The sequence below is a fragment of the Mobula hypostoma genome, chromosome 5 (genome assembly GCF_963921235.1).
Source record: "Mobula hypostoma chromosome 5, sMobHyp1.1, whole genome shotgun sequence".
Classification (NCBI taxonomy): Eukaryota; Metazoa; Chordata; class Chondrichthyes; order Myliobatiformes; family Myliobatidae; genus Mobula; species Mobula hypostoma.
The window spans coordinates 37512289-37534785 of NC_086101.1; the positions used below are offsets into that span (position 1 = coordinate 37512289).

Below are 22497 nucleotides of genomic sequence, written 5' to 3' on the forward strand. Positions count from 1 at the left end.
CTGCCTTTTCCTCATAACCCTTAATTCTCCTGCTATGCAAAAATCTATCCAACCTTGTCTTAAATATATTTACTGAGGTAGCCTCCACTGCTTCATTGGGCAGAGAATTTCACAGATGCACCACTCTCTGGGAAAAGCAGTTCCTCCTCATCTCCATCCTAAATCTACTCCCCCGAATCTTGAGGCTATGTCCCCTCGTTCTAGACTCACCTACCAGAAACAACTTTCTTGCCTCTATCTTAACTATCCCTTTCATAATTTTATATGTTTCTATAAGATCTCCTTTCATTCTTCTGAACTCCAGCAAGTACAGTCCCAGGCAACTCAATCTCTCCTCATAGCCTAGCACCCTCATCTCTGGTATCAACTTGGTGAACCTCCACTGCCCCGCCATCAAATCCAGTATATCCTTCCTCAAGGAAGGAGACCGGAACTGCTTGCAGTACTCCAGTTGCGGCCTCACCGGTACCCTGTACCATTTCAGCACAACCTCCCTGCTCTTAAATTTAACCCTTCTAGCAGTGAAGGCCAGCATCCCATTTACTTTCTTGATTGCCTGCTGCACCCGCACCACAGCCACTGTGGGCAGCAGTGGTGGGAAGGAATGCCTCGAATGGTGGGTGAGACGTCAGTCAAGAGAACTGCTTTGTCCTGGATGGTGTTGAGCTCCTTGGGTACTGTTGGACCCACTTGATGGGACATGTGGCAAGCCTCTCAGTACAATCCATGGGTTCCCAACTGTTCTCTAAGCTTGTGAGAAGCTTCACATTCAAATGATCATTGCCGATTAACCGTTGCATTTTGTGTATTTCAGTTGTATTTATTGGAGGAAGTCCCTTGTACAAGAAGTCTTCTCCACAGGGCAATATCGTGCTTAAAGTTTGCAAGTGCATTGCAGTAAGTAACAACTTAGGAACCGAATTCTTTAATGCAAAGCAGCAGAGTAGGCATCGTGAGGAGGATATGAACATAAATATTGTGACTTCTTCTCAATAGCTGGTGGCTTGTGCCATCGCAGATTGCTAACTAACACTCCTGCAAACTAATGTCTGTGCTCTTGAACAAGTGTAGCAGAAACTGGTTGCTCTCGTTGGGGAAGTGTGTTTGCGAATTCTACATCTCCCGTTCCGAGGTTAACGTTCCTGGATGTTGCTGGAACTAAATGCTGTGAGGGAGTAAAGCATGGGTCCAATAATCTTGCCTCATCATGATCAAGGACTAAACTCTGCCTCAGGACCCTGGGATCATCTTGCCAGCTCAGATTCCCCTCAAAAGTGGCAGATGTGCAATGCCTAACGGCTCTGTTCATGGAGAGTGGATGAAGTTGGGGCAACCTGGCACATGGGGGTAGTTCGGTGAAGGATGGTTTAAAATGTCAGCTTGGTGAGCTGGATTGGCAGGAAAAGGGGAAAAAGAATGCTCGACATCCAAGACAAAAAGTGGAGTAGTTGTCAAAAAAGTCAAAGGAAAGAGACAAAATTTGCAATTGGATTTGAATTGGGGATTTATGCTGTAGTCACACTGTGACTCTCCAGGCACTTGCTCTGAACAAAGTGTTGCGTAGAGGACACAGCACAGAGGCAGACCACTTCACCCAGTTGGTGTAAATCTCTCACAAGCCTTCTCCCACCCCAGCATCTCAGCCCATCGACACACCTTGGACAAGCAGATCTGCACGGCAGCTAGAGAGAGATTATGGATACATCAACCCTGATCAACGCCAGTTTCGATCTTTACCGTTACCACTCGGTGTACAGTCATCAAGGTAACTAGTAAAGAGTTCAAAGCTCCTCCCAAGCACATGGAAACGTTGGGGCTGGAAATAATCAAGCAGGAATCATATGAACGTCAGATCTCAGCTACTAACACGCAATCATCAGCACCTACAATTCCCTCCCATTAACATTTTTTGAATGGTGAGAGATTGAACAGTATTGCTGTCTAAGGGACCTGGGTTTCTCTGTACATGAATTAGTAAAAATTAGTAATGGTCAGGTTGAGCAAGCAGTTAAGAGAACAAATGGTATGTTGGCCTTCAATACAGAAGGTCTTGAGTACAGGAATCAAGATATCTAACTGCAGTTAAACAGGCTCCTAATGAGACAGCACTTGGAACATTGTGTACAGGTCTGACCTCTCTGACTCAGGATGTATTTGTAATAGAGCAATGCAATGACAACTTATCAGATTCATGGGATGGTGAGTTACTCAAGCACACTGGCCCTATGCCCTTAAGTTTCGAAGATTGGGGTCTCTAATTGGAATTGGTTTATGATTGTCCCATGTATGGTGAAGGGCTTGTCTTGCATACCGATCAGATCATTACACAGTGCAGCAAGGTAGTTATAAGCCTAAACAATAACAGAATGCAGAATTATAAACTCAAGAGAATCTGCAGATGCTGGAAATCCAGAGCAACCCACAAATTGCTGGAGGAAATCAGCATGTCAGGCAGCATCTATGGAGGGCAATAAACAGTTGATGTTTCGGGGCAAGACCATTCATCAGTCTTGAAGAAATGTCTGGGCCTGAAACAGTGACTGCTTATGCCCCTCCACAGATGCTGCTGACCTGCTGAGTTCCTTCAGCATTTTGGGTGTTGCGCAGAACGCAGAATGAAGTACAACAGAGAAAAGGCAGTGCAGGGAGGCAATAAGGTGCAAGATCATAATGAGGTAGATTGTGGGGTCAAGAGTCCATAAGACAAAGGAGTAGAAGTCAGCTATTCGGCCCATTGAGTCTACTCCGCCATTTTATCATGAGTTGATCCATTCTCCCATTTAGTCCCACTCCCCCGCCTTCTCACCATAACCTCCGATGCCCTGGCTACTCAGATACCTATCAATCTCTGCCCTAAATACACCCAATGACTTGGCCTCCACTGCCGCCCGTGGCAACGAATTTCATAGATTCACCATCCTCTGGCTAAAAAAATTTCTTCGCATCTCTGTTCTGAATGGGTGCCCTTCAATCCTTAGGTCATGCCCTCTCGTACTAAACTCCCCCATCATGGGAAACAACTTTGCCACAACCACTCTGTCCATGCCTTTCAACATTCAAAATGTTTCTATGAGGTCCCCCCTCGTTCTTCTAAACTCCAAGGAATACAGTCCAAGAGCGGACAAACGGTCCTCATATGTTAACCCTCTCATTCCCGGAATCATTCTAGTGAATCTTCTGTGTACCCTCTCCAATGTCAGCATATCCTTTCTTAAATAAGGAGCCCAAAACTGCCCACGGTACTCCAAGTGAGGAGCCCAAAAAAGGAGTCCATCTTATTGTACGAGGGGACTCTTTATAACGGTGGGATAGAAGCTGTGCTTGGGCCTGGTAGTGCATCCTTTCAGACTTAGAATCGAATATCTTTATCGTCATTGTTGTGGAGCAATGAAACACAGTTTAGCAGCTCAACATTTTGCAGCATGACAAAGAATATATACTTAAAATAAACTCTAAAACCTCAGGAGTGCAGTCCAAAATTAATAATATATGGATGGGGGGTAGGACTATTGCACACCTGCCATTCCTGGAAGTGTAATGCATTTAGCTGCTGCCATCTTAGGAGTGGGGCAGGAGAAGGGAAGGGGGTGTTATACATTTCACTGCTTGTGGGTAGAAGCTGTTAAGGAGTCTCTTTGTTTTCGTCCTTAATGCTCTGTATCTCTTCCCAGAAGGTAGAGGGGAAAACAGGTGATGTCCAGGATGAGTGGGATCCTTTGAAATACAAGTAGCCTTCTTTTGAAGTCTGCCAGTGTAAATGTCTCTGAGGGAGGGTAATGTTGTGCCAATAACCCGCTCTGCTACCCTCACCACCCGCTGCAAGTCCTTCCTGTTCTGTTCTGTGCAGCTGGCAAACCACACTGCACAGCAATACGTCAGGAGGCTCTCTATAGTTGTCCGATAGAAGTTGATCAGCAGGTGATGAGGGAGGAGAGCGTGCTTCAGCTTCCTTAGGAAGTAGAGCCTCTGTTGGGCCTTCCCCACCTGATAAGAGATATGGGCAGTCCAGGTGAGGTCAGCCGAGATGTGGACGCCAAGGAACTTGAAACTCTCTGCTCTCTCCACCCCTTTCCCGTATATGTATATTCTGTATGTTCTGCCCAATGGGAGGGGGAGGAGAGAGAGTGTCCGGGGTGGGTGGGGTCTTTGATTATATTGGCTGCTTTACCGAGGCAGCGAGACATGTAGACAGAGTCCGTGAAGGAGAGGCTGGTTTCAATGATGTGCTGAGCCATGTCCACGACTCCCTGCAGTTTCCTGTGGTCAAGGGCAGAGCAATTGCCCCTCCAAGCCATGATGCATCTTCTTGAAGCGCCAAGAATTCTTAATGGGCTTGACAGAATAGATAAAGATATGATCTTACCTTGAATGAAGTGTCGAGTGTTTGGGACCACAGTCTCAGAGAGAAGGACGGCCACTCAGGACTGAGTAGACAAGAAATTCGTTCACACGGAGGGTAGAGAATTTGAAAGGTTCTCTACCCAAGAGAGCTGTGTAGGTTTGACCATTGGGAATAGTCAAGACACAGATTGAAGGTTTCTGGGATACTAAGGAAATTTATGAATATGAGGATAGTGTAGAAAATGGAAGTGGGACACAAGATCTGGGATGTTCTCGTTGAATGGGGGAGCTGTTGCAAGGTTCTATCCAATGAGTTATTGTATGATTAAATACATGACAGACGTATTTATAGGAGGAGTGGATAGGGATGTGGAGATGACATAAAATGGCACTCATGCAGGTTTGGTATAAATCAGTAACCTCCCAGATACTGAAAGGACTGGATAGAGCGGATGTGGAGAGAATGTTTCCATTAGAAGAAGGGTCTAAGATCTGAGGGCACAGCCTCAGAATAAAGAGATGTCCCTTTCAAAACAGAGATGAGGAGGAATTTCTTCAGGCAGAGTGTGGAGAATTTGTGGAATCTGTTGTGATGGAGTGCTGTCAAGTTGTTGGGTCTGTTTAAGGGAGAGATTGATAGGTTCTTTATTGGTAAAGGGGTTAAGGGCTATGGAGAGAAGGAGTTGAGAAAGCCAGCCATGATTGATTGGCAGAGCAGACTCAATGGACCGAAGTGCTTAAATCTGCTCCTCGATCAATGGTCTAAATGGGTGGTCAGTATGGACTCAATGGGCCGAAAGGCCTGTTTCCATGCTGTTTAGCTTGATAACTCCATACGTTTCTGAGGAGGCCTCTGATGTTTTACTTTTCTAAAACTTTTATTAACTTTCATTAATGATGTGTCAAACTGAATGTGTTCTTTTTCCCGACAGTTTGCAATTAAAAACAGATTCAAACACCGAAGTAACCAGTATCCCAAACGAGACCACTTTATGGATTGGGCTTCTGACAAATATGATGTAAGTTTCTGGAAAGAACTTTATTTCCATACTAGTTTCTAAGAATAAAATCACGAATCCCAACTGTTCAGCTTTGCTCCCATGTCCAGGGAAGTGCTTATTTCTGATGTATTTGCAACCTGTCCCCAGGATACAGCCCCTACATACAAAAGAGTTCCTATAATGTTATTAAATTCAAAAGTCTGAATTGTATTAATTTCTATGTGTAGTAGAATTAGTTTCCTTTCCCTCTCTCCCTCCCTCCCCCTCCTCCTCCCCTCACTCCCCCCTCTCCTTCTCTCCTCCCCCTCCCCCTCCCTCTACCCCTCCCCCTCCTTCTCCTTCTCTTTCAGTAGTTGTTCTTTCTTATCAATCTTACAACCTTTTCATTATTTTCATGACAATACTATGGAGGGATGGTTACCATATCAAGTGATTTTTGTGCATCTTCCAACTTGCTGACAAAAGCAAACCCTGGACATCCGTGAAAACAGAATGTGTATGCTACTCAGGAATAGCCTGTATGCAACTCCCTCTTTAACAGCTCCTTGTACACTCTTTTGAGCAATGTGTTTGAGATCATAATGGGTGACAATAATGTTTTGAAGCAATATCTCTGTGAATCTTTGGCCAGTGATTTGAAAGCTCTGCCTGTCGCTACTCTTCCCTCTGCCAGTTTGTCCTTTCCATCTTAGACATGCATTTAAGACCCTCACTTACACTGAACGACAGGCAAGATGCTGAAGGATCTGCAGCATCTGTGGCGGGAGATGGATAGTTGATATTTCAGGCTAAGACCTTTCATCTGACTGATGAAATGTTTCTAACCAAAGCTTCCACTGACCATTTCCCTCACTAGACTGATATGGCTCATTTATTTGTTTTATTATTTTATTTATTCTATTTTTATTTAGATGCACAGCGCAGAATAGGCCCTTCCGGCCTAACAAGCCACACTGCCCAGCAATCCGCCTAATCACAGGACAATCAACAAAGACCAATTAACTTACTAACTGGTATGTCTTTGGGAAGTGGGAGTTAACCGGAGCACCCAGAGGTCACGGGGAGAGCACACAGCCTCCTTACAGACTGTACCGGGGAATGTGAGCCCTGAGGCTTCTGTACCTTCTTCCTGATGGCAGCAGTGAGACGAGAGCGTGACCTGGGTGTTGGGGGTCCCTGATGGTAGATGCTGCTTTCCTGCAACAACAACAATGTTTAACTGTGTGGCTGAAGTCGACTAATCTTTGTTCACCCAAGGGAGGAGGGGATAGGGTGGGTGAGAGTACAAGCGGACGACAGTGGGGAGCAGCTAGTCAATCCCAAGGTCTGGTGCCATCTGTGTGGAGTTTGCAAGTTCTCCCTGTGACTGCATGGGTTTCCCTAGGGGTGCTCTGGTTTGCTCCTATATCCCAAAGGTATGCAGGCTGGGGGGTAAGTTGCCCCCGAACATAGAATCTGGGCAGAACAGATGGGAATGTGGGGAGAATAAAATGGGATTTTAAAAATTGTTACCCTGACCTCAATGGGCCAGAGAGTCTCCTTCCTTGTTGAGATTTTCCTCAGCCCTGAGGCCGCTGTCGTGCTGGGGAAGTCGTGAGGGATGGATGGAACCATCCCATTTGTACATTGCTTTCAGCGATGAGCGGGGTGTGCCAGGAGAACTCGCTCGGACCGGCCTTGCTCTATGTCAGGGGGGCAGAGGTTGGTGCTAGCGTCAGCACTGAATTCGTCAAGTCTGGTGGTCAGAGGCAATTTGCGTTACATTTCAGAAAGACGGTACAAGCAGAGAAAGTAACTCACCTCCTTCTTGTTATCTCTTCTCTTTATCAACTGGTTTAGGAGCATTTGATTGCTCAGATCAAGATGGTGCTGAAAGTTCTGTTCCTGTACATCCCTCTTCCTATGTTCTGGGCGTTGTTTGACCAGCAGGTAAGGCATCCGTATATAAGCAAACATGAATAAGAGGGATTGAAGTACAAATTGGCTGTTCAACCCTTGTGTCAACCACACCACTACAGTGACTTGGCAGCGGCGTATAGATGGGTGTAGATAGAGTGGACAGCCAATACGTTTTCCCCAGGCTGCCAGTGCTCAATACCAGAGGATCGTGTCTAAGGTGAGTGGAGGAAAGTTGAGGGGAGAGGTCTGAGGATAGATAGTAGGTGCATGGAGTGCCGTGCCTGGGGTGGTGGTGGAGGCTGATACAATAAGGACATTAAAAAGACTGGATGTAAAAAAAAAATGGAAGGTTATGGTTGTGTAGGGGTTCAATTGATTGTGGGCACGTGGCCAAGCGGCCAAGTGGTTAAGGCATTGGACTAGCGACCTGAAGGTCATGAGTTCAAGCCCCAGCCGAGGGAATGTGTTGTGCCCTTGAGCAAGGCACTTAATCACACATTGCTCTGCGATGACACTGGTGCCAATCTGTATGGGTCCTAATGCCCTCCCCTTGGACAACATTGGTGTCGTAGAGAGGGGAGACTTGTAGCATGGGCAACTGCTGGTCTTCCATACAACCTTGCCCAGGCCTGCGCCCTGGAGAGTGAAGACTTTCCAGGCACAGATCCATGGTCTCGCAAGACTAACAGATGCCTTATTTTATATTGGTTGGCACAATATCATGTGCTGATGGTTCTGCACTTTGCTGTACTGTTCTATGTTCTATATTCTACGTCCATTGTTCTAAATATGATCAATGCTGATCTTTTATCTCAGCGGCACTTCCCTATATAACTCCCATCACCTTGATTCCCTGAATATCTAAATACCTGCTGATCTGTGCCTCGAAGATGTGCAGAGGCGAAACCACTGCAGTCCTCTTGGGGCAGGTAATCCCAAGGTTTACTGTCCCTTTTCATTTCAGTCCTCCCCTCTTCATCCGGCTTGCAGGGACCCATCCCCGCTCTTGGAGCAGAGAATATTGCTCAGAACAGTACTGCTCAGAACAGTACTGCTCAGGAACAGGCTCTTGGCCCAACGTGTTTCTGTTAAGACACGGTCCACCTCCCTCCATCCCCTGCATCTCAGCCACTCCCTGTGAGAGGGAGATCCACTTGCTCTCCCCTCTCTGATGAAGAAGGTTCCCCCCACCCCCCTGAATTCCTGACTGACTATTTTATTCATGTTTTAAATATTTATAATTTCTCAGGATTCCTTACTTGATTCTACAGGGTTCAAGATGGACTTTGCAAGCTGTTACAATGAATGGAAATTTCGTAAGAACATTAATGAACAATTTCACTATATTTTACAAAATTGAATGCCTTTTCATCAGCCATGCTGATGGTTACTAATAAATGTTTTCGTATCTCTAGGGAGGGATTGATATCCAGCCTGATCAGATGCAGGTAGGCATGCTTCACTTGTCCAGGTGCATTCTGTGTTCATCAGCTGATCCCCTTTGACAAAGAATCTGATTGATTTTTAATCTGGTTTCTACCCAGACGGTCAACCCCATTCTGATTCTGATTTTGGTCCCAGTTGTTGATACAATCGTCTACCCCCTGATTGCTAAGTGCAAGCTAAACTTTACGTAAGTATGACAAATCTGCCTTAGATGACGATATTGAGGTTACTAGTGCATATTTCAACAAGGTGTTGGGCACGGGACTGAATTAAAGTCAAAAGGTCAAAGTCGAGTTTATTGTCATCTGCACATTAATGAAAACCTTACCTGCAGCTGCACCACAGGCATATAGCAGCAGATAAGCACCAGTCATGTGAAAACCGTGAATTAAGCATAAATTAGACATTTTTTACAAGAAAGAACACAATCTGGAGGTGGGGGGGGGAGTCGATTTTAGTGCAAAGTGATCAGAATATTGATAAGCTGCAGAGACTCCGGTTGTGCTGGTTGGTTCAAGAACTGAATGATTGAAGGGATGTAGCTGTTCTTGAACCTGGTCTTCAGGGTGCTGAATAATCAATATAAGGTATGATTCCTCCGTGGAACATCTCTGTTTCCTCTGCACAGTAACTGTAAGCTCCATTGCACAGCTCCATCTTCCTTCTTGATAGGTCACAGCCTTCAGCATTCACACGAAATTCCACTGTTGCTGATAATCAACTACTGTAGTCTTTCAACCTCCCAGTTCCAGCCATCGCAGACTTTCAGCTTTCCTGTGGACAAACATTCTCGAATTTCATTTAGTCTAATTTCACCTAATAATTATTTCCCAGTATAAGAAATATGGAGAGTTATGGGCTATTTTGGAAGGAAGAATTATATTGATCTTTCATTTTAGTTAGATTTAAAGCAAAGTTTGATAGGTTCTTGATTATTAATGTAGCCAAAGGCTACAAGGAGAAGGCAGGAGGATCAGGTTGTGAAGGAAAACGAATCAGCCGTACTCAAATGGTGGAGCAGACGTGATGGGCCGAGGGCCTCATTCTGCCCCGAGATCACTGTGGTCACTGTGAAGAAGATGGCGCCGGCGAATAACGCACCCACAGGCGACATTCTCAAGACGGTTTACAATCTACTCCTTTCACTTCTTTTATTTCCAATATGGTTCTGGTAGAGTTGGAGCCTGTTATCTCCATTCTGGCTGTGTGCTTTTAGGCCAATCGAGCGATCTGGTGCTTTGCTGTCTCTGAGACTGCACCACAGGGCTGCAAGCCAAGCTTGCGGCAAGGAGGCCAGGAGGCCTGGAGACAGGGTGCAGGCCCATAATCGTCTCCATCTTGTTGACCGAAGCGGCGAGGAAAATTGAAATCGTCGAGGTAGGTGTGGAGGACGAGCCGGTGTTCAGGGCCGTCTACCAGCCTCTCACTCGCTGCTGCCAGAGGAGGGTATCTACGTAGGACAGTCTCTCCCTCCTTCTCCCTTGCATTCAAATGATCTCTCTCTCACCTTCAGTGGTGTTGGAGAATGATGCCAGGGCGAGGTTTAATCAAAGCGGGTTGTGGATTGTGCACTGAAGCAGATTATGATGTGTTTCTAGGCTGTTCTGGTCACTCCTTTTTTTTTTAAATCAGGTCGAAGGAACACTGAACTGGAATGAAATATGCCTTTTGATTTTGTGTTTTATATTCTGTGCTTTTTGCTCTTTTTTTTTGTTGCTGTTCGTACGATTTGTTTTGTTTTTGCACATTGGGGTTGGAAGGAAGGAAATTGCCTTTAAACTCACGAGAGAGCGTCGGCCATCAACTTTTTGCTGTTTTTCTGTAGCAGACAATTTCGTTTTTACGAGGTCGAGTTGCTAGCTCGATGCTGAACCCAGCACGGATGGAGAACGTGCATGGGAGCCGGCTGGATTCGAACTCGGGACCTTCCGCCCCAAAGTCCAGTGCTGATGCCATCATGCCACCAGCCGGCTACATGGGGATTGGTTTGATGCTGTTTTTCTCTGAGAGGGTTCCATGGTTCTTCTTGTTTCGAGGCTGTCTGTGGGGAAGACAAATCTCAGGGTTGTATACTGCATACAAACTTTGATAATAAATGTACTTTAAATGCTTTGAATTTGCATGCAGGCCCCTGAGGAGGATGACAGTCGGGATGTTCCTAGCTGCCATGGCCTTTGTAGCTGCTGCACTGGTGCAAGTTCAAATCGATGTGAGTAAGGAAAGTCCCGAATTCAGAACATGAACCACTGAAGTACTGGTTCTTCCAGTGAAACCAGCTCTTGGCATGGCACAGTAGTGTGGAGGCTAGCATAACGCTTCACAGCACCAGTGATTTGGCATCATTTCCTGCCACTTTCTCTAAGTTTATAATACCTCCTTGTGACTGTGTGGATTTCCTCCAGGTGCTCCTGTTTCCTCCCGCATTCCAAAGAGGAGCAGGTTAGGATTAGTGAGTTGGGGCCACACTATGTTGGCACCGGAACCGTGGTGAAACTTGTGAGGAGCCCCAGCACAGGCTCGTACTCTGGTGTTCATTGATGCCAGTGATGCGTTTTACCGTATGCTTTGATGTATGTGTGACAAATAAAGCCAACCTTAGTCTTAAACTTGCAGCATTGCATTCAACTACTTTGTTGAAACAACTAGTCCTTGCAGGTGAGGCAACACTTCACTTGTGAGTCTGTTGGGGTCATCTATTGCATCTGGTGTGGCCTCCTCTACATCGGTGAAACCTGACGCAGATTGGGGAACCGCTTCGTCGAGCACCTCCACTCAGTCTGCCACGACAGACAGGATCTCCCAGTAGCCATCCACTTCAACTTTGCTTCCCAATTCCATTCAGATATGTCCATACATGGCCTCCTCTACTGCCAGGATGAGGCCAAACTCAGGTTGGAGGAGCAACACCTCATATACCGTCTGGGTAGACTCCAGCCCCTTGGCATGAGCAGAGAATTATCCAACTTCCAGTAATTCCCTCCCCCTCCCTTCCCCTATCCCAGTTTCACTGCCCCCGCCCCCAGCTGCCTATCACCTCCCTCTTGGTTCCACCTCCTTCTACTACCCATTGTGTTTTCCCCTATTCCTTCTTCACCTTTCCTGTCTATCACCTCCCTGCTGCCCCTCCCCCACCCCTTTATCTTTCCCCTTACTGGTTTTTCACCTGGAACCTACCACCCTTCTCCTTCCCACCCTCCCCCCACCTTCTTTATAGGGTCTCTGCCCCCTCCCTCTTCAGTCCTGACAAAGGGTTCCGGCCCGAAACATTGTCTGATCGTTTCCATGGATGCTGCCCGACCTGCTGAGTTCCTCCAGTGTGTTGTGCGAATTACTTTGGATAATTAGCTGCACCAGCCTTTATCATGGAGTCATAGGGGGATACAGCAAGGAAAGACGGTAACACAAAGGACAAAAGTGCTGCACTCTTAGCATGAAAATAAGCTGCGGGAGGAACTCAGTGAGTCAGGTGATATCAGATGCTGCCTGATGGCTGAGTACCTCCATCAGCTCGTTTACAGCATGGAGACACACCCACCGGGACCGCACTGAGCATCGATGACCCATTTCTATCAGTCCCCTGTTACCCCCCCCATTTTTTCTCCCTGCGTTCCCATCAACACCCCCCAGATTCCACCACCCACCCACGCACCAGGGGCAATTTACAGCGGCCAGTGAGCCACCATCCTGCATGTCTTTGGGATGTGGGAGGAGACTGAAGCACCCAAGCAAACCCACCCAGTCACAGATACCATACAGAGAGCACTGGAGGTCAAGGTTGATGCCTGGTTTAAGCCTCTGTGCTGCACATGTATCGAGATTCCCTCATATTTACAACCTTTCTTTTTCTCTTTTTCTCTCCTCTGCTAGAAATTTCAGACTTGCCCCCTTTGACCCTCACCAATTTTTATTGAAGCACCATCGAAAGCATCCTGCCTGGATGCATCACGGGCTGGGATGCCAACTGCTCTGCCTGAGACGGCAAGAAACCACAGAGAGTTGTGGACACAGATCAGTACTTCACGGAATCCAGACTCCCTTCCATTAACATCCCACTGCCTCAGTATGGAAGGATCTTTGATTATGTTGGCCAACATAATCGAAGACTCTACCCACCCAGGACATTCTCTCTTCCCTCTCTTCCCATCGGGCAGAAGATACAAAAGCCTGAAACCATCAGGCTAAAAGACAACTTCTATTCTGCTGTTATGATTCTATTGTATGATAAGATGGAGGCTTGACCTCACAATCTATCTCGTTATAAGTGGGCACCTTTTTGTCTACCTGCACTGTACTTTTTCTGTAACTGTTGCAGTTTATTCTGTTATTGTTCTCCCCATTATTGTAGTGAAGTGATCAGTGGGAATGGTATACAAGGCAGGTTTTTCACGGCAGCTCAGTACATTTGTCAATAATAAACCAATCTACCAGTTTATTCCTCTCTCAGATCTACCTTATGTTAATCCCCAGCTTTCGCCTCCCTTTCTCAGCCAGCACCAGCTCTTCATGTATCATTCTGCCTCTCCTGCCCTTCGCTCTTTCCCCCTCTTAAAGCAAACTCTTCTTCCCGCAACAACAATCCATTTGCTGCAGGAATTCAAAGGGGTGAGCAGTATCCGTGGGAGGATAAGAAGAGATTACCTCTCAGGTCAAAGCTGCAATGACAGGCACGTGATGAAAGAAGAATGGAGGACGATGTAGGAGGGAAGTGTTTGATTGAAGCTAGAGTAGGTAAAAAAAAGATAGTACAACATTATGGGCCAAAGAGCCCATTCTATGTTTTATGTTCTAGTACCCTGCCATAAGTTGCTGCTCAACCCTCTGAGTTGCTGCAGCAGATCGTTTGTTGCTCAAGATCTCAGCAATTGCAATCTCTTGTGTCTCCTTCCAACTTCTGCCTGTTCAGATGAAAGGCCATTGCCCTGAGACTTGTCTGATCAGTCCCTTGCAAAGCTGCTCAGACAAGACTCCTGTCAAACTGGACTTCCATGAACAACTAACACTGTTGGTTAAGTATGTTCAGAAAGCCGAACGTTTAACAGCAGGAATTACTACTGCTATCGCTATTTTACATTTGACTCCGTGCTTCTCCCACCACACACGCTGACTGTTTTCAGCATGTGCTGCTTTTATAGAAGGTTGTGAGCATGTTTGTAATTTCCTCTGTTCTACTGCGCGAGATTGACGTTCCTCTCCCAGCAGTGTCCAGGAGCAGTTCAGAGGCACACTCACATAGCTGGTACATGTGGAGTTTGCATCTTCGCCCCATGGCAGTGTGGGGTTTCCCATGGGGACTTCTGCCTCCCCCCTTATCCCAAAGACACACGGGTTGGCTTGTGAGATTAGCTGAATGGTAGAATCTAGGGATAGCTGTCTGGAGTGTTTAGGAAGAATGGGTTAGGGTGAGATAGGTAGCTAAAGAAGGCGGTAGGTGGTTGACATGACCCTGTAGGTCAAAGGCCTGTTTCTGTGCTGTATCTCTCCATGTTTGGGCAACGATTCGAATCATGCTATGTGGTCCTAAATGTATCTTCCTTCTTTCCCTTTTAGAAAACTCTTCCTAAGTTTCCCGTTGGCGACCAGAGTCAAATTAAGATTGTAAATGTTGGTAAGACAGCAGCCAACGTATCCCTGGACTACCTTTCCAAGTCTTATTTGGTGGAGCCTTCACAGGTACGTGGTATCAGTGGCCCATCTGCCAACAAGCACTTGCACCCTCCTCAAAGGAATGGGACTCACTGAGAATGCATAACAGCTGCAGTGTAATCACCATTTCTCCTCCTACTCACTCCTGAATCAGGTTTAATATATATTAAATAGTTAAGTTAAATTAGTGCAAAAATAAAAATTATAAAGTGAGATCATGTTCGTGGGTTTAATGTCCATTCAGAAATTGGATGGCAGAGGGGAAGAAGCTGTTCCTGAATCATTGGGTGTGAGCCTTCAGGCTCCTGAACCTCCTTCCTGAGGGTGTGTCTTGGGTGGTGGGGGTACGTAGTGATGGACGCCGCCTTTTTGAGGCATTGTCGTTGGGCACATCAGGAATGTGTTCTGTTCTTCAGACAGCCCCTCTGCTTGAGGATAGTCTACTCCTGGCTCCAAGTTTCAGAAGGCAGTTTTAGGGAAAACATCTTAAGTGAGTTTTGAGCAAGGGGATTTCCAGAGCTGAACAATTAGACAGTAGAATGCACAGGAGGAGTGAGGGAAGCGGATGTGTCCCGGAAATGGGACGTTTTTTTTTATATCGGCATTCTAATCTTCCCAGACTATTAGGTAGGGAGGCCCAGCAATGGAGTTGGAACAGTACTTCACTCACAATGTGTGACTTAAGGTGGGGGTTTGATATCAAGGTAACCCTCATGTTCCACAATTTAAGTGGAATTGCGGCTGGGAATTACTTTCAGAGTAAACACTTGTGCATAGTCACAGAAAAGAACTTTCACTCATTGTTCAAGATGCAGATGTTGTTATCAAAGTCAGCATTTATTGCCTGTTCCTAACTGTCCTTGAGAAGGTAGGGGTGACTCACCCTCTTGAACCTCTGTAGTCCTTCTGGAAGGTGCTCCTTGGGGAGAGAACTCTAGGATTTGGACCCAGTAGTGAAAAGACAGTGATATATTCCCAAGATGGGATGGTGTTTAAGGGGAACCTGTTCCTGCTAGCCTTATGCCTCTCGGTGATAGAGGTCATGGACTTTGGAGGGTACTATCAGATTAATCTGGGTGAGTAACTGCTGTATAGATTGTAGAAGGTACACATTCACATCCACCAGCCTAAACCTTCATTTCCTTCAGCACGATTCTGTCAGGGCTTACAGCCCTGGTACGTTAGTGGTTTTGGCTGGTGGATGTGAGTGTGAAGGAGGAGATGGGTTCAGAAGTCTGATAGCAGTGGGAACACGCTGTTCTTAAGTTTGGATGTTCAGTCTTTCAATCAGGCAGGCTGCTTTTTTTTCTTGAACAGAGTTAAGCTTTTCAAATGTTGTTGGAACTGCACTCATGAGGGAAGGCAGAGGGTATTCCATCAGACTCCCAGTTTGTGCCATTCAGATGGCGGGAAGGACTTTGAGGTGTCAGGAGGTGTTCGGTTCACTGCAGCCCCCCCGATCTTCCTTGCAGCTGTGGCATTTATCTCACCGCCCCGTTAAGATCCTGGTCAACAACAGCCACAGGATGCTGATGGTGTGAACTCTTTGATGGTAATGACTTTGAACGACAAGGATCGATGGCTAGATACCCTCATATTGAACATTAGATCAGTTTATTGTCATAGAAACCAGGGTGCAAGGAGCTTCCCCGCTCATGTAAAGGTCACAGAGTAAACTGTGTACACGGTAACAATAAATACATTAAATAAATAAATACAGTACATTGATGAGTCCAAGACAGAAGAATAGTACAAAGATTGTAATGCAGCTGTAGTAGTGCACTTCTACTGTGACAGTCACTTAAAGGGGTGAAACTAAGCTCCTGAGAACATGGCAGCACCACCGGGAAGGGGTGGTGAAAGAGGTCACTGGTTCAGGCATCTGACAGTAGTGGCGAAGAAGCTGCTTTTGTGTCTGCCCATCTGGGCTTTCAAGCTCCTGTATCTTCTCCCAGAAGGTAGAGGAAAGAAGGTATAATGGCCAGGGTGGCAGGTATCCTGGACCATACTGTTAGCCTTCCGGAAGCAACACACCGTGACAACCCTGTGACGGACTGGGCAGGGTCTGCCCCTCCCTGCGGGTTTCAAGCGAGCTTCTTTTCTCCTGTTTATGTAATATATTATTCCACCTTTACTAGGCCACTGACTACATCACCGTCCCAGCAGCCGATGTGAAGAGGGTTACTGTTTATTTTAACAACAATGGAACAAAGATTACAACTAATCTTGTCAACAAAACTCGCAACACCCTCCTGGTGCTGGACTCTTCAACTTATGATTGGGTGAGTGAGCTTTTGCGCATAGTACAAGTGAAGTTAGAGGCCGCCTGTGAGGGGAAAGGAGTAAAACTGCAATAACCTGGCACCCACAGTTATTCAGAAGTGCCGGAGTGGTTGGTGTAGCAGAGTACCAGATGCTACTCCCATTAGTACACCAGAACATGTTCTTGTATGCGACACAGCAGAATAATTAATTTTCCAGTGAATAGGCTGAGTTCCAGAATAAAAATCAGAATCAGGTTTATTAGCACTATCTTAATAAGGTGATATTTATTGTCTTCGGGGCATCAGCATAGGGAAAAGACATAACAATACTATAAGATACTAAAGTAGATAAACAACGCTAAAAAAGGAATTATGAGGTAATGTTCATAGCCTCATGGACCATTCAGAAATTAGATGGTGGAGGGGAAGGTGCCTGTTGTTCAGACATTGAGTGTGGGTCTTCGGGCTCCTGTCCCTCCTCCCCAACGGTAGTAATGAGAAGAGGGCATGTCTAGATGGTGAGTTTAAAATGAGAAGAGGAAACCAAACCTGTAGAACTTGTACACCATTGTGGGAATGGGTCTCTGGTGAGCTTAAAGGGAGCGCAGGGAACAGAACCAGGTAACAAACAAGAGGAAATCTGCAGATGCTGGAAATCCAAGGCACACATACAAAGTGCTGGAGGAACTCAGCAGGCCAGGCAGCATCTATAGAAAAAAGTACAGTCGACATTTCAAGCTGAAACCCTTCGGCAGGAGAAAAAAGCTGAGGAGTAGATTTAAAAGGTGCAGGGAGGGAAGAGAGAAGCACAAGGTGATAGGGAGAGGGATGAAATAAAGAGCTGGAGTGTTGATTGGTGAAAGAGACAGAAGGCCATGGAAGAAAGAAAAGGGGGGAGGAGTACCAGAGGGAGGCGATGGGCAGGCAAGGAGGTAAGGTGAGAGAAGGAAAAGGGGAGGGGAAATGATGAAAAAGAGCAGGAATGGGGGGCATTACCAGAAGTTTGAGAAATCGGGTTGGAGGCTACCCAAACGGAATATAAGGTGTTGTTCCTCCAACCTAAGTGTGACCTCATCACGACAGTGGAGGAGGCCATGGATAGACATATCAGAATAGGTGGCTACTGGGAGATCCCACCTTTTCTGGTGGACGGAACGTAGGCGCTCGGCGAAACAGTCTCCCAGTCTATGTCGGATCTCACCGAAATACAAGAGACCACACCGGGAACACTGGACAACAGTATGTGACTGTGTCGTGAGGGAGATCAGTGGGGAGGGACGAATGGACAAGGGAGTTGCATAGGGAGCGATGCCTGTGGAAAGCAGAATGTGGGGGGCAGGGAAAGATGTGCTTAGTGGTAGGATCCCGTTGGAGATGGTGGAAGTTTCAGAGAATTATGTGCTGGACGTGGAAGCTGGTGGGGGTGGTGGTGGGGTAGGTGAGTTCCACTTTGTTCTTTACAAAAGTCAAAGTCAAGTTTATTGGCATATGCAAAAGGACATGTGTGCACAGGTGCAAAGGAAACCTTTCAGCAGCATCACAGGCACATAGCCTAGCACAAAGATGAGTGACGCTGAATAGATAATGAATAAAATATTGTAAATATTTGAAATAATATAAAAATTGTAACCATTTCAATTTTACTAACGAAAGTATGAATTAGGATTGCAAATCTGTCTTCAAAGGTTCAATTGTTCAATTTAATATCAGAGAATGTTTACAGTATACAACTTGAAATTTTTACTCTTCACAGATATCCATGAAACAGAAAAAGAACACAAAAATGAAGGACAGCAAGTGTTAGAACCTCAAAGCCTTTAGTGATGGGTTAGAAATTAGATGTTGACCAGGAAATGTCCCCATTTGTTCGTCAAAATACTAACACTGGAAACTTTTCCCTGTCCAAAAGACCTCAGTTTAGCTCCTCAGCTAAGATGTTTCACTCTCTTAGTCCTTTATCAGTCTGGAATGTTGTATTCACTCCCTGGAGTGGGTCTTGAACAAGCTATCTTCTGACGTAGAGGTATAGAAACTCAATCCACTGTCCTGCATAGGAATACTGAATGTGAGATTGGGAATCCATGAGGGGCAATGTCAAATGAAAAAGAATGCTGAAATTATTTTGGCACTGATGAAGACTATTCCACCCATCAAGTGTATGCAATCTTCTAGCAGACCAATTTCTCCTGTTCTTTCCCCACAAACATTCTATACCAGAAGGATGCGTTACACCTGAACCCGAAGGAACGAATACCCTTGCGGGCAGGTTTTCTAGAGCTTTTGGGGAGGGATTATCTAATTTGGCAGGGGGATGAGAACCAGAATGATAGGGCTGAGGATGGGGCAGATGGTATACAAGTCAATGTAGTGTGTGGTGAGACTGAGGATGGACAGCCAGATGATAGGGCAGAATTGCAGTCAGTGGGATGGTTGAAGTGTAACATGGGAAAAATCAAAAAGGGTGGTGAATACAGGCCTGAAGGTGTTATATTTAAATGCACGTAGTGTACGGAGGAAGGTAGGTAATCTTGTAGCCCAGTTAGGGATTGACAGATATGATAATGTGGCCATCGCTGAGTCATGGTTGAAAGAAGATCATAGTTAGGAGCTTAACGTCTAAGGAGACACATTGTATCAAAAGGACAGGCAGGTGGGCAGATGGTGTGGGATGGCTTTATTGCTAAAAAAATAAATCAAATCCTTAGAAAGAGGTGACATAGGATCAGAAGATATAGAATCCTACTGAGCAGAGCTAAGAAACTGCAAGGGTAAAAAGACTCTGTTGGGAGTTACAGTATATACAGGCCCCTAAACAGTAGCGAGGATATGGAGTACAAACTTCAATGGAAACAGAAAAGATATGTAAAAAAGGTAATGTTACAGAGTCATGGAATGTTTCGATCCTAAGAGAAATAACTTGTAAAATGTTTATGAGATCACTTTTACAGCAGCTTGTAGCTGAGCCCAATAGGGGAAAGGCTATTTTCGACTGTGCATTGTGTAATGAACCTGATTTGAATTGGGAGCTTAAGGTAAAGGAACTCTTAGGAGACAGTGATCATAATATGATAGAATTCATGCTGCAGTTTGAAAGGTTGAAGATAAAATCAGATGTATCAGCATTACAGTGGAGTAAAGAGAATTCTACAGGCAGGAGAGAGGAGCTGGCTAAAGTTGATTGGAAAGGGCACTAGCAGCGATGATGGCAAAAAAGCTACGGTTAAGAGCTTCTGGGAGCAATTTGGAAGGTGCAGAATAGATACATCCCAAAGATGAACAAGTATTCTAAAGGCAAGATGCACAACTCTGGCTGACGAGGGAAGTCAAAGACAGCAGAAAAGCAAAAGGGGGGGCATATAACACAACAAAAATTAGTAGGAATTTAGAGGATTGGGAAGCTTTTAAAACCAACAGAAGGCAATTAAAAATGCCATAAGGAGAGAAAAGATGAAATATGAATGTAAGCTAGCCAATAATATAAAAGAACCATAGAACCATAGAAACTACAGCACAGAAACAGGCCTTTTGGCCCTTCTTGGCTGTGCCGAACCATTTTCTGCCTAGTCCCACTGACCTGCACACGGACCATATCCCTCCATACACCTCCCATCCATGTATCTGTCCAATTTATTCTTAAATGTTAAAAAAGAACCCGCATTTACCACCTCGTCTGGCAGCTCATTCCATACTCCCACCACTCTCTGTGTGGAGAAGCCCCCCCTAATGTTCCCTTTAAACTTTTCCCCCCTCACCCTTAACCCATGTCCTCTGGTTTTTTTCTCCTCTTGCCTCAGTGGAAAAAGCCTGCTTACATTCACTCTATCTATACCCATCATAATTTTATATACCTCTATCAAATCTCCCCTCATTCTTCTACGCTCCAGGGAAGAAAGTCCTAACCTATTCAACCTTTCTCTGTAACTGAGTTTCTCAAGTCCCGGCAACATCCTTGTAAACCTTCTCTGCACTCTTTCAACCTTATTTATATCCTTCCTGTAATTTGGTGACCAAAACTGAACACAATACTCCAGATTCGGCCTCACCAATGCCTTATACAACCTCATCATAAGATAGAAAAAGTTTGTTCAGATATATAAAGAGTAAAAGAGAGGCACAAGCGGATATTGGACGGCTGGAAAATGACACTAAGTAATGGGGGAACAAAGAAAAGGTGAACGAACTTAATAAGTATGTTGCATCAGTTGTCACTGTGGAAGACACTAGCAGTATGCCAGAAGTCAACGCAGATGATGGGAGGACAGAAGGTGATGCCAGATCAGGAGCCGGAATAGTTCAGTAATTATGGGGACACTGAGTAAAGGGATCTTGGGGCAAGTTAGAATACAGGCAGCGGGTAGATAGACTTTTAGCAAGCAGAGAGGTGGGAATGTAGACCCAGGGGTTATAATCATTCCAGGCACGATCCTACACGGAGCAGACTTGAGAACTTAAGGGGATTGTCATGCTCCTCATTCTTCTATATATCGTACAGGCAGTAGGTTCCAATCGATCCCATCTCCTGAATAATGGGAACCAACACCGTCACAGCCAGAGTGTTTAAGCTGTAGACTACAGCTGCAGTTTGGAAGGACAGCACTGGTGATGAGTAAGCTGTGGAGTGAGTCAAATGAGGAAGGAAGTCACAGTTGTGATTAAACATCACTGAGGAGATGTATAAACTATGGAACTAAGGACTATATAACTACAATATACTCTGAAATCAACACAAAAAAAAAGCTATACCTTTTTTTTGACAGCTGGAAGATACTAACAGCAAACCAGAGGAAGGAAAAAATGCTATCAGGTAAGTTCCTTCATAAGGAAATGCTGCCCTTCCACTCTCTGTATACTTGAGTTTGAAACCCACTGCCTGTGTTCTAACTTGCACCAAGATCCCTTCACTCAGTGTCCCCATAATTGCTCAACTATTCCAGCTCCTGATCTGGCATCACCTTGCGTCTTCCCACCATCTGTGTTGAATTTCCTCCACGGGAGTCACCTCTCAATCTTATGATTATGATTATGAGGACACGCAGTCCCCTTTTATTGTCATTTAGTAATGCATGCATTAAGAAATGATACAATGTCTTTCCAGAATGATAACATGAAAACACATGACAAACCGACTTAAAAACTAACAAAAAACACATAATTATAACATATAGTTACAACAGTGCAAAGCAATACCGTAATTTGATAAGAACAGATCATGGCACAGTAAAAGTTTCAAAGTCTCTCGAAAGTCCCATCAACTCACGCAGACGGTAAACATGTTTACCAGTGCTATCATGTTTGCTGTTGTGTGCTGGGGCAGCAGGCTGAGGGTAGCAGACACCAACAGAATCAACAAACTCATTCGTAAGGCCAGTGATGTTGTGGGGATGGAACTGGACTCTCTGACGGTGGTGTCTGAAAAGAGGATGCTGTCCAAGTCGCATGCCATCTTGGACAATGTCTCCCATCCACTACATAATGTACTGGTTGGGCACAGGAGTACATTCATCCAGAGACCCATTCCACCGAGATACAACACAGAGCGTCATAGGAAGTCATTCCTGCCTGTGGCCATCAAACTTTACAACTCCTCCCTTGGAGGGTCAGACACACTGGGCCAATAGGCTGGTCCTGGACTTACTTCCTGCCATAACTTACATATTACTATTTAACTATTTATGGTTTTATTACTGTTTATTATTTATGGAGCAACTGTAACAAAAACCAATTTCCCCCGGGATCAATAAAGTATGACTATGACTATGACTATGACTATGACTAAACCTCCAGCGCTGTCAACTTGCTGATGCAGCATCCTGGAAGCATCCGACCACAGTCCGACCCTGAGTCCGTCCGAAAACTCCGAGCCTCCAACCACCTCTTTGACACCGAGCACCGAGCACCATCTC

At 45.5% G+C, this 22497-nt stretch overlaps 1 protein-coding gene across 2 annotated transcripts in view; it reads left to right on the forward strand.

Annotated features, from left to right (window-relative positions):
- Positions 1–22497, forward strand: part of LOC134346777 (solute carrier family 15 member 1-like) — a 59311-nt gene that overhangs the window by 23747 nt on the left and 13067 nt on the right. For both annotated transcript variants that reach the window (XM_063048407.1, XM_063048408.1), the window contains 10 exons: positions 815–897; positions 5274–5360; positions 7182–7271; positions 8513–8557; positions 8657–8689; positions 8786–8874; positions 10815–10896; positions 14235–14357; positions 16469–16612; positions 21352–21398. In XM_063048407.1, the coding sequence (XP_062904477.1) occupies positions 815–897; positions 5274–5360; positions 7182–7271; positions 8513–8557; positions 8657–8689; positions 8786–8874; positions 10815–10896; positions 14235–14357; positions 16469–16612; positions 21352–21398 (823 nt within the window). The remainder of the gene's footprint in view (positions 1–814; positions 898–5273; positions 5361–7181; positions 7272–8512; positions 8558–8656; positions 8690–8785; positions 8875–10814; positions 10897–14234; positions 14358–16468; positions 16613–21351; positions 21399–22497) is intronic.